Here is an 18,622-nt window from a genome sequence, read left to right on the forward strand (position 1 = left end):
TTGGTTACATCAAAGAGTAATGTTATTTTAAAAACATTGTTGTACAGCTACATAAAAAACATTGGAAAATAACAGGGTATGGTTGACTGCCAGGACTGATTTTGATTATGAAACATTAAAATATTCTAAATATTCTAACAAGAGCTAAACATCTGAGCATTACTTTAGAATTTAAGTTATGATGTATTACCAGCACAGAAACCTGTCTGTAACACTTAATAGAGTCATTCATTATTTGAAGAAATGTGAATCTTTCAGGGTGTTAAAAATGATGTAATGTGCGATGATGAATGTGACCATGCTCTGTGAGGGCAGTACAAAGCCCTAAAAGCTCCTTGCCTCGCTCAGGGACACTATTAAACCAGGTTAACTACAATTATTAAACTAGTTTAACAACAAATATTAAACCAGGTTAACTAAAATCATTAAATCAGGTTAACTAAAACTATTGATGCAGGTTAACTCTGTGTGGACGGGCAACAAAGTAGCAGGATCCGCCTGTGGATCAGAAGCTACACTGCCCCTTTAAGATTTAGGATTTGGGAGTGACGCGGATATGAAAGCTAGTTTATCCCTCTTTCCTTCGCTATGAAAAATATTTGGACATACTGGACTAACGATTGCCAGCCCGTGTTAATTAGCTCATTATGACGCTGATTTACATTATTTGTTGACGGAATCAGAACCGTAGTGCATAGTGGTCAGGGCCGCTAGGGATTATACTTGCCAGGGCCGTCCTCCGAGCTCCTGGGATAACTTTGGAGAAGTTCTTTGTATTCGGGATAGTCACACAGCTTGGCCAACAAGCTGAACATGGACTGGGGCACAGAGCTTTGGGTGAGTCCATCATCTGGCTTGCTTTGCTAGTAATACTTGTTAAGATGGAGATAAAGCGATTTCTTAGATGGAGTTCGTCGAGAAAGTCTGGTAACGCCAAACGTTTTGTTGTTGAGGGATACATGACTGAAGAGGACGCGTTGCTGCAAAACGGTGCATTCATGAACACAGTTCCTCTCAGAATCTTCTTTAGTTTTCAGAAGTTAAAACAAAAAGTGACCTGCTACCAACATTTTGCTCTTGTGGAAAGGGAATCATATTTGATCCACGTTTGCACATCGGTTGGATGTGCTGCAGGATTGTTTCCCTCAAGTATTCTTATAGTGATATCTGCAGTGCACTAAAATGTACTTACATTCTAAACGTATTATTGCCTTTTCAGTTCCTGCTATACTTCACATATGAATCAAGGCAACTTGAACAACAATCTAATGTGTAGATATCATGTGTCCTGCACGTATTCAAAACATGCATACATTGCAAAATGTGTATTGTAATGCCAGGCGGAAAATTGTGTCAGAATATTATTTATTATGCACGTATAAAGACTTTTAAATAGTGCGGGTTGCTATGATGTCTCAGTGTTTACAGTTTGGCACTCCTTGCCTCCATGGAATCAGTTGCTGTCATTTGCCTTGACAACAAACTGATGAAGTGTCCACCTGAGTTTCATGATTATTTATTCAACAAACAAAAAAGTGAACTGGTTTCAAGAAGTCTTGATTTTCAATTAAAGTGACTTGGTGAATTGAGTTCTTATATAAACACATTCCTTAGGGTATGTTTTTGTTATTGCACTGACCAATGTAGCAATTAAAATTACCTGCTTCAGCTGGTAATTTTAAAAGATGAGGGCTGTTTTCTAGGTCATAACAAACCATGCTCGCTCCAGTCTAAAACATTTTAACTTGTTCTGATAGTGACACTATCCTGAATCTAAACACACCCTGTTGAAACATCCCACCTTAGAACACATTACTTTGATGACTGCCACCATGTACTGCTACACATTTGCAACAGTCACACATGCTCAGGGAACCTGAATATGTAAATTGGAGCATTGCAAAGATGGTTGTGACCTCATTACTGAGTATCCCCCTAGGCCTCTTCCTCTGTCCCTTTTCCATCCTACATGCTGGTGCAAAAGACTAATTAGTTTTGCCCTACTTTGATTGAGTGAGAGAAATATCCGTACCCCAGAACTAATCAGAGGCTCTATCTGGGTGTAGGGGGCTTTCCTGTTCATCACATGAAGTGGTTTTACAGAAAACTCTCCACACAAACTCATGTATTCTCTCGTCAGTACTTTTTTCATATATATATATATATATATATATTATTTTTACTCTCCATTTACTTTGCTATTTTCTCACCTGTCTGGTTAGTCAAAGCCCTTAAGGTATAATTCTGTTAATGTTTTGGTTCCCCTAGGCAAAGTCAGCTCAATGGCATCTGTCCCCTGATTGTTGTTAATCCATTGTCTATTTTAAGGTACAAGCTAGCAGAGTGCAAGATAAGTGTCTTAGCATTAGCTGTGATAGTGAGTGCTACCAGACCAAGAGAACTACAGGTCTGATCAGGCCCTACCTTTCTAGATGACAGGGTGACTCAGAGCTGCAACTTCCACCCAAGCCTTGTAGGTTGGTGACTTTCAGGGTGACTCCTTTTAAAGTTATGTGGCTTTCACTTGACGCCAGTTTCCGGGATGTATTGGAAAATGTAGTGGACATGTTTTATGCATGCTAGGTTTAGATAAACACTTCAAGTCCTCAATTTTTAAGTATTATGTAGCAGTATTTGTTCACCCCCTAGCCTGAATCTGTGCCACAGAAATAGGTTGTGGTGCAGAAGAAGTTCTATAATTACCAGGGTGCTACTGGATGTTTCTAAGGAATGCTTTACAATATGTAAAAGCTACTCAAAATGTCTAATTTATGAGTACAGGCCAGGACAAAGGGCATATTAGTAGTAATGTAATAGCCAGGACACATAGCATAGTTTAACCGGAAACGGGACATTTGCTGTTAATTAAACCTCATGACCATTTAAAGTTACTAGGATCAGTTTCATACACACACTGTTGTGATTTATGGAAATCTATCTCAATGTGTTTTTAAGACAGTTTAATGAGGAGGCTTTTCTATAATTGGAACACTTTTGTTTTGAATCAAGCAGTCAGAGTTGATTTATAGAGATAATCAGATGCTACTTTTTCTGCCATTTATAAAATAGCACGAGTACAAGGCCCTTCTTTCCAGGAAACGCTGGATTCAACTGGAGAAACATGATATACGTACATAGAGGAAACAGTCAACATGGATACCATTTGCCTACTATCAGAATGGTGGAATTCATTTGTTTTAGTCAGTAGATGTGTTTCGTAGCCTTACTCTGCTCTACTGTTGATGTGTGGAGGCTGTACTGGATGCAGACAACTAATAGTCATGCTTAAATCATTCATCAATTCTCACTCTTTAAACGTTGAGAGCTAGATTCAAACAAAGTTGGCTAATTCTTCTATTCTACAATTATTTTCCTCATCCAAGAAGAAATCTATTGTTAACACTTCAGGAAATTGGAAACTGTAGTTGTAAGTTGGCTGTATCGAACCTCATTAGCTTTTCCCTGTAACTAATGAATCTAAATCAAAGCCCTAATGCTGCCTGTTGGTTAGATGTGGTTGTGGTGATGGATTGCAGACCTCTGTCTTAACCTTTAACTGTGTTTCATCATTCATTCAGGTTTTGTCTATTTTTGTTTTACTTAAAGGACAGGTAGAGTATAGATGAACGTGACCCAACTTGTCAAGAATCTCTTTCGACATGCCCCTCCTCGATAGTAAAGTCAGCAGTATAAAGCTTGGGGGAATTGTTTTGAGCGTGTGAGAGGATTGGCTTGGATACCGTCTATCGCTCTCTCAGACTTGTCAGAGCTTGAAGGTGTCATAAAGTTCTCTCCCAGATCAGGAAGAAAAGAGCAAGAGAATCACAATCAACCTCTGCATACTGTACAATGAAAAGGAAATGTCAGCAAACTCAGTTAAATTGGGTCTAAGAATTTGAAACTATAACATGACATTTTGTTGATGCTTTTATCCATCTGACAATAATAACATTCAACCATGAAGAAACAAACAAAAAATCTGGATAAACACATTTGTACCTTCTTAACATTGCCCTAAGGCATGTTTTCTGCATTCATGTGGTGTCAGAACATTAGCAAACATGATTCCCAGACTGGGAAAATTCATGTGAACGTCCCTTCAAGTTGAAACAACAGCCTTTTTTAAAATGCTCTAAGCAAGAAATACAACATATTTTCTTTACAGCATCCATGTGTTTCCAAAATACAACTTAGAATTCTTGAACACAACAAAGTTGGAAGATTGTCTCCCCAACTTAGGAAAATTGGATGAGCAGGAACATCAAATCAAATCAAGTTTTATTTATATAGCACATTTATAAACGATTTTTGGTCGAGCCAAAGTGCTGTACAAATAAAATTAGCCTACAGTAGAGACACTTTACAGCAAATACAACAGCACAGATTGTTCAGAATATCAGTATGAGAAAAACGACACCCTCTGTCCTTAGACCCTCACATCGTACAAGGAAAAACTTCCAGAGAAAACCCACAGTTTAAGGGGAAAAAATGCGAGAAACCTCAGGGAGAGCAACAGAGGAGGGATCCCTCTCCCAGGACGGACAGACGTGCAATAGATGCCGTGTGTAAATCGAAGAGATAATACATTTTACAGCATATAGACCGAATGTTAGGAAATGCATGTGTCTGTAATAAGAAGATGAATCCACGAGGATGTCAGCTACAATCCTGAGGAAGCCATCAGGGAAGCAGCATGGCGAGACCCAAGGCAGGACCGCAGAGACAGGTTCAGCCACAACCCGAAGTCCACGACTTAATCCAGAACTCAGGATAGAGGATCCAAGACACAGGACTACAGCAAGAGGATCAGCCTCGACTCCGGATCCCGGCGTAGATATAGATACAAAACAAGAAAAAAGATTTGGCTGGGTTAATCGGAACAAGAGAATACACAGACACAGACAGAGAGGGAAAAGGTCATTGGATAAAAGTTATTCTTGATAACCCTCTAGAAAGATCTCATGAACTTCCCCACTCAATCTATCAAGACCCGAGCAGTTCTATTAGATATAGGGTAAGAAACAGAGATAGGGAGCACAACAACCTATCTCTTCGTCAGATGCACTCCCCCGCATGTGATATAAAGATATACAAGAAATATACCTTCTCTTTTCTGCCTCTGACCTCTGTTGTGACCCCTTATACTTCTGACTGTCCTCCTTTTACAACACAGTTGCCAGGGGATTTAAAGCTAGGCGGAAGTTTAGAGGTCATCGCCAATATGTGTGCACATGTGGAGAGTGTGGGTGGACTCCAACATGCAGGAACAAATGTCAACGTGTTTAGTTTATTACCCTCCATTCAAGATTATGTTTAGATGACCTCAAACTCAACCGGGAGGAACGTTCAGTTAATACCCAGAAGTCACCACATGTTCCATATCATGCAGAGTGTTGGCTTAATATCTTTTCCTTATTTGTCTCTCGTGCTTCTTTCTCCAGGACCAATATGACATCATTGAGAAGCACACACAGTCTGGCCTTGAGCTGGTGGAGAAGTATGTGAAGTTTGTGAAGGAGAGGACAGAGATTGAGCAAAACTATGCCAAACAACTGAGGTAGGCCTTGCTGTTGTCATTGTTCTCCCCCAAATGCTTTGTGTGTGAGTGTGTTGCTCATGGCAGCTTGTGTCAGCGTGTGTGTGTTGGCTTTTGTTTGTATGGGTGCATATTAAAAGGCTGTTTATGAAATATCTGTGGGGTCTTATGACTACTTAGGGACAGAATCTGATTTGTCTCTGAAACACTGGCCTCATTCTCCAGCTGCAGTGTGCTCGCTTCCCTCTCTTTCTCTCCTCACCCGCGGTGCTCACTCTCCCAGTCTCCAGGCCCACATCTGTTGTAGCGCTGAGCTCTGCCGGAGAGGAAGTGGGAGCAGACTGGCACATGATAGACAGGATATGGTTAGGGAGAGATAGTGAAAGAAGGAAGAAAAGCTATTTTAATATTTTGATGGGACTGCTGTTTATAATCCTATTGTATAAAATAGTCTGTGGTTTTATATAAATAGTTTAATTTAGTGAGCTTTCATCAGAGAAAGTTGTAAAGCATTTCTCTACCAATTAGTTTGATTTGAACCTTCACTGTCCACAGGAACCTTTCAAAGAAATATAACCCGAAACGAAGCGGCAAAGATGAACCAGAGTGCAGGTGAGCGATTGCAAAGCATATCTCCAAGAAAAACTAATATATGTTTGCACATTTTGAGGTTCAGTATTTCCTTTTCCTTTTAACAGCGAAACAATGTCAGCTTAAATTATTCTTACTCAGATATACACCTTTGCTCGAATATCTTGTTGTTAGGACTGACCAGCAAATAATATCACATTTAAAACGTTTATTTGTCATTAGTGTCTATAATGCAGTAATGTGGGACTGCTGATGGAGGCATTTAAATACCCCTAAAAGGAAGCAGGAATAAGGAAGTCATGAGCTTCTTATTATGTCTTGGTCCACTGCTGTTTGTATCATCTTATCAGTGGTCCCATCACTAAGTTCATATTTCTCCACCCTTTTCTCTCTCCTCCTCTTAAATGGTAGGTTGTCCAGCTACCAGTCTTTTGTGGACATCCTGAATGAGATGAATGACTACGCGGGGCAGAGAGAGCTAATTGCTGAGAACATGATGATGAACATTTGCATCGATCTCACAAAGTACCTGCAAGAGCTCAAGCAGGAACGGAAAACGGTGAGCGGACTGGGAGTGCATTGAAGTCCATATTTGTACCCACTAGTATACCAAAACAACTGAATTAGGCATGTTAAAAAGCAGTTGCGATGCCTTTTGTAAAGGCAACTTGTTGACGTTGTCCCAGAGCATTACTTGCCACTTACCATGAGTTTGTCCACGTTGCTGTAATGAGGGTTGGGGCAATTAGCCCAATTGAGGGCTAATCCTAAAACGCGGTGCAACAATTATAATTTTTTTCGTCGAATAATCTGCAGATTATTTTAAATATTGTTCTAACTGTTTCGTCGATAAAACATTAGAACACGAGCGCCCATCACAACATCCTTTAGCTTCAAGTGACTTTATCAAGTGTCTTTTTTTTTCGGGATTTTTTTCCCCGACCAACAGTATACAAAACACAATATAAAACTTTAACAAGGATTTTTCAATTATCAAAGTAGATGTTTGATCATTTTTTGTTGATCGACTAATGGATGCAACTTTAGAGTGTGTTTACTTGTGTGTGACTGCAGCGCCATGTTTAACAACATCCTGAACAAATGCCAAAGGAGATTTTAAATTGGAGTCTATAGAGATTTGAAGGAGGAGTGGAGATGCTAGATCTGTTGTGGCAGGAAGAGGTCTCACTGGATTTCAGAATACAGCAGCTGTTAACAAGCTCTCCTTGCAGATGTGATGTTTCAACACTCTGGTATTTGTTTTATTGTGTGTTACTTGTGTTGTGTTGCTTTTGGAGGTTATTGTTTGTTCAGTGTCTACCCCTGCATACGGCTGTCTTTCTTTCTGTCATATGACCCGCCTCCCCTCTCCTCACTCGGTCTATTTTTATGAATGTTTGCAGTATCTATTGGACGCCAAGAAGGCCCAGCAGAATTTGGAAAGCACCTACAAACAGCTCGACAGTGTAAGTCTAGAAACAGCATTTTAAGATGTTCTAAAATACATTTAGCACGTTTCCATCACTCTATAGGTGACATTAGATTTTTGTGATTAGCTTAACTGTTAAACATATTTCCTATTCTGTTGGGGTCATTATGAATGATTATAAAGATTCTGTGTAAGCAAATGGCGGAATGTTCAATATGGTTGTTCAGATAGTTGTATTTTTCAACAGTAACAACATATGGACTGATAGTAGAGAAGCATGTTATACTCCTATCATCAAACCGAGACATATTAAGTTGTTATTGGAGATGTTCCCTCCCTTATCTGTTTTTCAGAAATAAAATAAAATAATGTTTTGTTCAAAGTACATTAATCTCCTCATATCTTATTGAGGCCTCACTTAGCTGATGATAACATGGTCTTTCTTATTTTCTCTCTGTCTTTTTCTTTCTGGACACCAGAGTAAAAAGCGCTTTGAAAGGGAATGGAGAGAAGCAGAGCGCGCAGCACAGTACGCAGAGAAGACAGATCAGGACATCAATGCCACAAAGGCGGATGTTGAAAAAGTAAAAGGAGGGGGGTCTTCATTTTAAGGACTACTTACCATGATTAAAAGGAGAATCAGATTCCTTTGTTTAACCTGGGCTGATTGTGTGGTTTCAGGCAAAACAGCAGGCTCATATGAGAGCTCATGTAGCGGAGGAGTGTAAGAACGACTACGCTGCTCAGCTTCAGAAGTACAACAAGGAAAAGAACCAGTTCTATTTTAGCGATATGCCTCTTATTTTCAATGTAAGTGAATTGCATACGGCCAAACGATCATATTACTACCATAAATGTTTATTTGAGTTGTTAATATCCGGTATAGCAATAACTGCTATTAGTGTGCCAAAATATTGCTAAATGGATATATTATAATTGCATTGAAAAACATTGTGTTGGACATTTTGATGCTGAACTATGATTTTGTTCAGTATTTTGACTTTACATGCACAATGTGAAACTTTCATTTAGCCAATTTACTGACATTTAGATTTTTAGATATCTCAATAACAGAAAAATTAACATTGCATTTAAATTGATTCAAGCCAGCTTCCAGTTAATTTTGTTTCAACTTTTCACATACTTACATTTCGATTTGAAACTTTGATCTGTTCATTGGCATGTACTGTATAAACATGGATGAAACTGTTGTTTTGTGTTCTCTAGAAATTGCAAGATCTGGACGAGAGGCGAGTACGGAAGGTGGCGCAGGGATACATCTTGTTCTCAGACACAGAGAAGCATGTGATGCCTATCATTGGAAAGTGCCTAGAGGGCATTACCAAAGCCGGCACTAATGTTGATGAGAAGAATGTGAGTTGGTCTAAAAAAAAAAATGCTAAATGGATTTTTATGTGCAGTTTAGATTTATACAGCTCATTTATTTTAACTGTACATCTGTTTCCATCAAATGTAGGACTCCTTGATTGTAATAGAGCAGAACAAGTCTGGCTTTGAACGTCCTGGAGATGTGGAGTTTGAAGACTACAGTCAGGGCATCAACCGAGCCTCTTCTGACAGCAGCCTGGGAACGCCCAAAGGCCCCATGGACCTCCTGGGAAAGAATAGAAACAAAAACTTTTGGCTTTTCAGCAAAAAGAGTAAGGTAGGTCAATCCATAATTTGCCTTTCATTAAAAGTCATGTTTTTTTTAATATTTGAATGTAGTTGTGCAATGAATACACTAGCAAGCCCCCCAATCCATGATCAGCAACAACAGGTCAGATTAGTAGATGACTCCTTACAAGTCAGTGTTAGTGTTTGAGCCACAGTGCCAGCAGGAAGGAGCCAGGAAATCCCCTCCGCAGAGAGCAATCACGACGGACCTGTGGTTGTGGACACACACACACACACACACACACATACATACATACATACATACATACATACATACATACATACATACATACATATACACAACCTTCTCATCTCTGAAGCTCAGTATAATATTGCATGAATCTTCAATTTGACTTCAGTGAACTGGTATACAAAATAACTCTTCTAGAACAGGTCCTTTGCATGACTCAATCCCCTGACTGGGTGAATAAACCTCCCCCCCGACACACACACACACACAGACACAGACACAGACACAGACACACACACACACACACACACACACACACACACACACACACACACACACACACACACACACACACACACACACACACACACACACACACACACACACACACACACACACACACACACACACACACACACACACACACACACACACACACACACACACACACACACACACACACACACACACACACACACACACACACTCCCTCCCTTCGTCTGCAGCGTGGTTTCCAATAGGTTGACCGGCAGTCAGCATTCTGCTGTGCTTGTGCATTCATCAGCACTCGGCCAAACAACATTGAATTTCCCTCTACAGGCACCCACAAACACACTGCCTCTATTATACTGCGCAGAAGCTAGCATTATGTCTCATCACAAAACAACGATTGGGATGACACCATGTTTGCCAGGTCAGAAAAACTGGATCAGATCCAACTGCATTTTAATGCTATGGATGTCAACATAGATTTTTTTTTATTTGGTCTTCAGAATATATGAGGGTCAAGAGAGCCCCACTACATTGCAAATCATGGATTTTATCTCAAAGAAGCACTCCCGCTGAGGTCCAAAATTAAACTGTTGATATGAGTAGCTGACCACTAACCAGCTCACAGCCCCCCCCTCCCGCCTCGCCACTAAAGCATCCCTTCTTTCTTCCCTGCAGTGTTTGCTTGTCTTCTCACTGCATGTCTTAATGGCTGTGCACTCTTCCTGTTCTGTGTATGTGTGTGGCACACTGCTCTGTGTCATCGGTCATGCTCTCCTAATTAGGCCTGTAGAGCAGTACGAATAGGAGGCGGACTACATTGGCTGGAGGGAGCTTTTGGTTTATGTCAGGCCGGTTAAAACATTCCCACTCTTCGCTGCTCTCCTGTACTTAGATTCGCATAACCCTCAAGAAAAGTAGACGTTCACCTAATGATAGAGCTGTACCTCCGGCTCTCAGTATTTACACAAGGGACCGTGTTTCAGGGCTGTTTTAGATGTTCACTATTGAAGGCTAGGAGGCATCAGCCTCCTTTGTAATTTAGCTAATAGATCCCACCCCCGCATTTTCACATCCACTTACAGCTGGCAGCGAGAGGTTTGACTGAAGTTTGCTCAGCATTTCTTTCAAGTTAACTTCTTTCTCAGAGGTCATACAGGGCATTCATCGAGCCCGGAGCAATCTATATGCACAAATGAGTAATATGGTAACCAAGCAGGCTATTTTTAACATTGCCACTAATATATTAATTGATATTCTATCTATATAGGTCAGAATCAAACAATGGTACAGGTTAATTGAGTTGATTTAAAGAATGCTTCTTCTTTAAAAAGTGGGTCTATTTCATTGTGTTAATTATAAATATATTTTATTAAAATCAGCTCCTGACTGTTTCCCATTGTAGATGCAAGCTGCAATTGTGAGAACTGTTCTATAGATACAGTTATTATAACCCAACTAACACATTAGAGCCGAGCAAACACAATATGCAGTCAGTATATAGATGAGCCTAGTTGAAAATGTAATAATACTTAAGACAATACATTACATTATCATTCTTGATCACACTGCCAAAGAAGTAGTTAGATATTACGGGTCTGATGTGATGACCTATTCAATTAGTTTTAAATGTGTGTCACTGTCACCATATCTCTACAATGAGGCTTCACACCTTGGAGTGAATGGTTTGTAGCTGCTGCGGTAGTGGACCAACCACACGTCCCCTCAATAGAACAAAACGGCTTGACAGGAGACGTTATGATGCCACTGGGTTATTTCCGTCTGTATCTATTACCTATAACTAGAGCTAGTTTGTGTGTAGGTGCAGTGCTGCTGTGGCTCTGCTGAGGGAGCTGTGGTCTGGTGCTCTCTGACTTAACTTTGTATTTTTTTTTTCTTTACATGTGTGTCCATGCAAGCCAAAAAGACAGATGTGTGTTTGTGCTTCCATGCTCTCTGGGCTTGTGTCCTGAGTTTGCTCCAGTGTTGTCTTCCTGCCTTTGGTGTGCTTTAAGGTGTTGATGGTGTCTTTTTCTTTCCCTTGTCACCTTGTTGTTTTTGTCGTCCCCGTCTTCCCCTCTTTTTCTATCTTTCCATCCCCCTCTCCCCCATCCTGTACACCGCCTGCATACCTCATGCTCGGGTGCTGGTACTTCTTATCCCCCCCCCACCCTAGCTCTCTACATCCACGCTCCCACCTTTCTCAACACCCCCCGTCCCCTCGCCTGCTAACGGACCCAATTCCCCCAAGTTTGGCCGGGACCCCCTGTCGTACTGTTTGAAGGAGATCAATAAGACAGTCAAACCCAGAATCTCTTCCTTCCGGACGCTCAGGAGATCGGTGAGTCAGAGGAGAAGGTTTGGGGGTCAGAAGACCTCCACTCATCAGGGACACATCATACTGTGTTCCTGCGCATGAAAGAATGACTGAATGTCTTGTCAACATTTTCAAAACTTAAACATGTACAATTATGTACAAGAAACCTTTACAACTAAACTATTATGATCATTTTCTATACACATACTGTTTCTTTTTCCTTCAGAAGTTTACTCCAGACAGGATCATGGTAATATGGACCACTTAGCTGGTGGGGGGGTCTCCGTTGTGTGACAAGATGGCCTCCTTTTCATTACAAAAGCTCAAGGCATTTCAATAATTTACCTTATTAAACTGACAAAGCTGAAACATGCAGCATACATGATCATGTTATGTGGCTAAAGGCTTGTCTTGAGTTTGTATTGAAGAGGTGGCCACCTGGTGGTGGAGCAAGGGAGTAATGATTGGTAGAACAGGAGGACACATTTCAATGGGTCACCGTTTCCATCCAAAATATTTACTTGTAGTTAAAAAAAAGTAAATATAAAAAGTGTGTTACATCATATGTGTTGGTCTATGGGTGGTGTTTTTTGGTTGAGCTCACTGTTGTACATGGAAGGCTTTATATTAATAAGCCTAGCAAATTTTTAACTAGGATATTTGAATCTAAGTTTCGACAGTTAAACATTGTCCTTTGAGCTGAACTCAAACAGCAGGCTGTGTTCGTCCGGAGGTGTCTGTTTCTTTTCACATGGTTACTGTCGCCATGCAATGGTGAGACTCCGCTCAGTGTTAACACGCCTTTCCCTGTGAACTTTTTGCAGCCTACAGTGACAGAGGACTTCGCCCATCTTCCTCCTGAGCAGCGCAGGAAGCGGTTGCAACAGAAACTAGAGGACATTTGCAAAGAGCTGCAAAAGGAAGTAGATCAGAGGTGTGTGCACTTTTGTTTACGTGGGTATTAATAATCATCTCTGTTGTGCACATCAGTGTGTATAACTCTGGTGTGTGTGTGAGTGTTGTTTACTGAGTGCTAAGCTTTTTACTGAAAGTCACCCCCCCCCCCCCCTTTGTTCTTTTCTTCAGTGAGGCCCTGGGGAAAATGAAAGATGTTTATGAAAAAAATCCCCAAATGGGAGACCCTGCTAGTCTGGCACCCCAAATTAACCAGACATCCCAGAATATAGAGCGGCTCAGAGGAGAGCTCAACAAGTACGAGGTAATTTTATGATGATGAGGTCATCACTAACCATTATGAGGTGAGCCCATTGAGGCTTTTTGTGATTTTTCGACCTGACTTGGTATTTCTACTATTCAATGCTTCACAATAAACAGTTCTCTCCTTAATGCTTTGGCTCTCTGCTGTAGACTTGGGTTGCTGAGGCAGGAGTTCGAGGGGACACGTTGCGCTATAAAAGTCATACATTCAACAACAATGGAGCTCACGATCTTCTCAGGTAACACTACATTCTCTTAATAGACAGTGTTTAGCGCAATGATGTGTTGTCCGCTCTGCACAGGAAACCATTGTTTTTCTCTCCAGCCCTGATGGAGCTCACTCAGATGAGAGCACTCCAGATACCTCACAGGCCATCTACGCTGAGTTTGATGATGACTTTGAAGATGAGGAACTGACTGCCCCTATCGGGAAATGCACGGCCATGTACAGCTTCCCTGGTATGTCACAGGCTGTTTAAGCTGTCTAGCATGTGTATACAATTTCTCCCATATATTATTTAAAGACAATAGTTACTAAAAAACTATAATATATATATATATATAAAATATAAATGTGAATATTAGTGAGCAACATGGACATTTTGAGATGCGTTGATGGTATTTGGCTGTGTTAGTGCATTTACCTGCTATAACAGTGTGTGGTTGGCTTTGTGTGTATGTATCGTAATAGCAAAATGTGTTCTGTAGCGGGAACTAATGATACACAAATCCAGATCAATATAATGATTCATGCCGATCTAGATCCCTCCGCTTCGCGTCGGGCTCCTGATCAGCCTGTCGGTGTTCTTTTCCCCATAATGACCGCGTCGCAGCACATTATCCCTTACTTATTACATGGCTTAGTTGAATACTCGATTCTGATTGGTCAATTCGGAACACGTGACACGTTGTTAATACCGAACAGACAGACCGCTGTCAAGGACTTATTGACCGTTGTTAAGGACGCTCACATCTTCAGAAAGAAGTCCGGTCGATTGAACTGTATACAGTTGGGCCGAAAAGCAAACTGCATGCAGTTTGCTTTTGGAACTGGGACAAGAAAAACTGCGGAGAAGTAACGGGGCAGATACCCTCCTTTTTACGCAGCGGTCCAGACATAGACATCAAACGGCGACACATATTCACTTGCCAGTTACTTTGTCATTAGGGCAGGGATATCTAGATACTTTCCAAGGTTTGACATCATGAATTGTGCTACTTTTAAAGCAAGGAGCGATGTTTTCAAATCTGTAATCAAAAAGCTCCTCAAAAACGCAAGCAGGTCCTACCGTTGGCTTTTCAAACTGACAAGAGACGCTCTAACTGTTTTTCAAATGTAACAGTTTGAAAAGCAAGCAAACGGTCTGATTGTCTTTAGTTTTCCGCTGTCGTGTGATAGCAACATGGAGGATTTTAACATTCATTTTAATATATTTGGAGAGCACAGTAATTTGGAGGAATGGTTAGTGGCTGATGAGTCCCCAGTGAAGAAAAGAAAAAGACAAGAGGGACAAGAAAACAGCGGAGAAGTAACGGGCAGAAACCCTCCTTTTTACGCAGCAGTCCAGACATAGACATCAAACGGCGACACATATTCAGTGTGCAGTTACTTTGGCATTAGGGCAGGGATATCTAGATACTTTCCAAGGTTTGACATCATGAATTGTGCTACTTTTAAAGCAAGCAGCGATGTTTTCAAATCTGTAATCAGAAAGCTCCTCAAAAACGCTATCGAAGCAGTTCCTGCCGTTGCTACGTTAGTTCAAACAGTAACAACGGACTATTTTTCTTCGCGGATGCATGTCAATTTAAATCAATACATACAACTATTTTTTAAATCAATAAAATCATTTTCTAAATCCATAAAAGCATTTCAATTAATATTGGGAGTCATAACGTTACTTTGTTGAGAATGTGGCCATGTAATAAGCGGGATAATGTGCAGCGACTTGGTCATTATGGGGAAAAGAACACCGACAGGCTGATCAGGAGCCCGACGCGAAGCGGAGGGATCTAGATCGGCATGAAGGTCGCAGCACATTATCCCTTACGAGTTTGTGTGTGTATGTGTCGTCATAGCAAATTGTGGTCTGTAGCGGGAACTACTAGGGGTGTAATGACACACAAATCTGGATCAATATAATGATTCAATGATCAACAGGAAGTGGAAAAGGGGCTAATGCAAGATGGTCTCTAGCTTTAAGTAGCTTCTCTTTTGGTCAGCAAATGATAACTTTCACAGTCAAAATAATATCATGAGTCCTGTGATGTAGTCTTTTATGCACAAACTAGGGATATTTTCTACCACCTACTTTGTCTTTCTTCCAGGTGCCAGTGAAGGGACCATCTCTATGCAGGAGGGGGAGGTTCTGTCTGTGGTGGAGGAGGACAAAGGGGACGGCTGGACCCGTGTCCGTAGGAGCAATGGGGATGAAGGCTACATACCAACATCTTATGTCACCGTCAGCATAAACAAATGACAGACATAATAGGAACAAGAGAAGAAAGGAATGATCACTTCCCAAAACGGTATGCAATTCTTCCCATGGGACCAATCATGAAGAGGCATCAGCACTATGGGCGGGACCTCTGGTGTATCCAGACGGGGATGCCCACGCTTGGCAGAGGATTGTTGCTGACAGTCTGTTCCTCCTCCTTTCCCAGTAACCTTATCTCCCCAAAACACAAGGTTGTTTTACTTTTTGATATCATGTCAGAATCATTCTTTGGTTTTGGTTAAAAACATTTGCATGGACCTTTAGCACTATCACGGTACGAGTGCTCAACCTCACAGCCTAATAATCCCGTGGCTGCTAAAAGTGAGCTGAAGAAAGTACAGACGGAGGATGAAAGGAGTGCTGCTGCCATCTATACACTGAGTGTTAATGCCAGAAGAAGGAAGTTACCTCACCTCTTTACGTTTTCTGGGCAAAGACTGACCTGCCGTTCTCATTCATGTCACGCGTGCCACGTCTTAGCTTGACTAGCACTTGCAAAGATGTATGGTGCTGTCACTTTGCTCCTTGTCGGGGGTAAGATCTTGAGGTTTTGGGGAAGAACTCTTATTTTGAGAGACCAAATGTGGATACAGCTCTCCCATCATAGTAAATCACAAACACTCTATTGTTCAGACAATCACAGTCAAGTTTATTTTCAACACATACCAATAACAAGATATAGCTGTTACAACCTGAGAAATGTACTAAAAAATAATTTATTACAAATGTGTATGTTCTATGAATAAAACTTAAGTTTGACAGAAGTTTTACTTTCAATTTAGGAAGGTCTCAAATGGTTTCCCCTTGCACACATAGTGGACAGTCTGTAGCCACAAAAGGGAGTTATTAATGCACACATAAAATGTGCTACATTAAGACTATTGTATTTATGTAATGAATAATATATATTTTAGCTATCACAACACCACTATTGTCTTATTACCTTTTTTAATCATTCAAATAAAGATTTTTACATCGTGAGAGGAAACTACAAGTCTCTTAATACGTTGCTAATTATGTTTTGTTCGGATTTACTTCTCATCTTCTCAAGACGATCACGTCCTGTTTTTTTACATTGTTATAGAGCCAGCAAGAAGCAGTCTCTGCTAATGTGTCTTTGGTGCCTTTCTGGTTAAAAGCATTGTGTATATACCATGTTTGCATATAAGACATTTTGTTTTCTTAATAAATGTAAAGCACATTTCAAAGTAAAAAGTGGTTATGTCATTTCTGGACTTGATAAAATACATGTTTTAAGCTAACAGTGTGTTGGTTTTGAGGGGAGTACTGTCTCCTAGAACAGCTCAGTTAATTCATTGTCTGCTCCCCAGGACAGTTTAATCAATACATGTGAACATGTGTCATTTTAACTAAAGCTTGAAACTGTGGATCTTAAATGTATGGTTTCACTGGGGTTTAAAGAGGCCCCACATACTAAAACATTAATGTGGCAGTGGGTGGATTTAAGATTTGAGGTTTTGCTTTTCAAACTCAGTTTACTGTTAATTCTTCTTTCACTTTAATGAAGAGTAAATGCATATTTAAAATCCTAACATCGAAATCATCTGATTTCTCTTTTTTCACAAGGCAATCTTTAAAGTTCACCAAAGCCGACTGAGCTGTTGTGTGCACAGAAGACAGGATGTGATAGCATTATCTGAAGACAACATTCCAATTCCTTTATTGAATAAAAAGAGGAACACAACACAATTCTTCCAGGTGGCTCAGAATTCATTGCTACGCCTGTGACTATCAACTGATCAGAGGAGGTGCTGGTCCCTCTCAGTAGGTGGCACTGTTGCATAATTTCTTAGAAAAGTGGTGTAGATCTGAGTCTACTCTCAATATAAGCCATGCAATTGCATACCTGATTAAATTGCACTGGCTTCAAAACCATACTGTTTATATGATTAATTAAATAACCGCAAATTGGCAAGTTCCCCACTTTCACATTCACAGTACAACAGCAGACAAGTACAACAAAAAGGCAATGAAATTGAACTTGGTCTACACAAGGTTTAAACAAAGAGATCTTGCAATATTTCCAATACAAATTCAAAGTCACTGGTCAAAAAAGGTGGAGCTCTGCTGACTACGGGAGCATGAAGCATCTGCTGTGACGTTGACTAACTGGTCAAATGACAGAGGAATCAGATCATCATTTGTATGCAGAGCCTTTAGTCTCAAGATGCGTTAAAGGTCATCGTTTCAACAAGGCTGCTGGACCCAGCCAACATCCTGCGTCTGCCTACAGCTGGGAGAGAACACGGCATCCTTGCACCAGACTCAGCCTAGTGTGGACATTAAAGGGTAAATCCACACTCAATAGCATATAAGAGAGAAACAGTATCCAATTAAGAGTGTGTTGTGTGTTACAGTGCTCACCTAGAACGTTTTTTTTTTAGAAATGTACCAGTGACAAGATCAATAAAGGTATGTGAAAGGTTATTAACAGGAAGTAAAAAAACACAGGAGTTGATTGCTCATTTAATGAGATGAGCTGTTTTGTTTGGTGTGCTTATATGGCTACCGTGTGTGTGGCCCCAGGGAGAAAAACATATCCTTAGTGATAATGGGGATCTTAATAAAGAAATAAAGAAACAACACCATCATGACTGGGGTGTGGACAGGAAAGCAACATGCTCCAGGTTTGAACCACAGAGAGGTACAACAGTAGTTATCTGACCTTTAACAATCATTACATATTTACCCTTTAAAAACCGACAACAGAGGTAATTGGGCAATTTCACCTAGGCTGTCACAGTTTACCATACCTGTTGGAACATTTATTATCTCTCACCTCACAAAAGGGATTAGACTGGTAGCTGCTCCACTGGTTTGGAACATACATCCTGCAGAACAATCTGGGAAGATGCTTTAGCAAGAAACTGTGTGT

General features: G+C 40.6%; 1 protein-coding gene across 3 annotated transcripts; it reads left to right on the top strand.

Annotated features, from left to right (window-relative positions):
- The first annotated feature begins 569 nt into the window (after window positions 1–569).
- trip10a (thyroid hormone receptor interactor 10a) lies at window positions 570–16,953 on the top strand. Of its 3 annotated transcripts, XM_034089476.1 has the most exons (16): window positions 570–837; window positions 5,442–5,557; window positions 6,092–6,148; window positions 6,539–6,686; window positions 7,531–7,593; window positions 8,036–8,140; window positions 8,238–8,366; window positions 8,784–8,930; window positions 9,034–9,222; window positions 11,870–12,034; window positions 12,237–12,260; window positions 12,835–12,944; window positions 13,097–13,229; window positions 13,379–13,467; window positions 13,554–13,687; window positions 15,557–16,953. In XM_034089476.1, the coding sequence occupies exons 1-16, from the start codon at window positions 814–816 to the stop codon at window positions 15,706–15,708; spliced, it is 1,785 nt and encodes a 594-aa protein (XP_033945367.1). In that variant the 5' UTR covers window positions 570–813; the 3' UTR covers window positions 15,709–16,953. The 3 variants fall into 3 exon arrangements, with proteins under 3 accessions (XP_033945367.1, XP_033945368.1, XP_033945369.1); XM_034089477.1 differs by lacking the exon at window positions 12,237–12,260; XM_034089478.1 differs by lacking the exons at window positions 11,870–12,034; window positions 12,237–12,260.
- The last annotated feature ends 1,669 nt before the right edge of the window (window positions 16,954–18,622 follow it).

This window comes from Pseudochaenichthys georgianus, chromosome 8, assembly GCF_902827115.2.
Source record: "Pseudochaenichthys georgianus chromosome 8, fPseGeo1.2, whole genome shotgun sequence".
Classification (NCBI taxonomy): Eukaryota; Metazoa; Chordata; class Actinopteri; order Perciformes; family Channichthyidae; genus Pseudochaenichthys; species Pseudochaenichthys georgianus.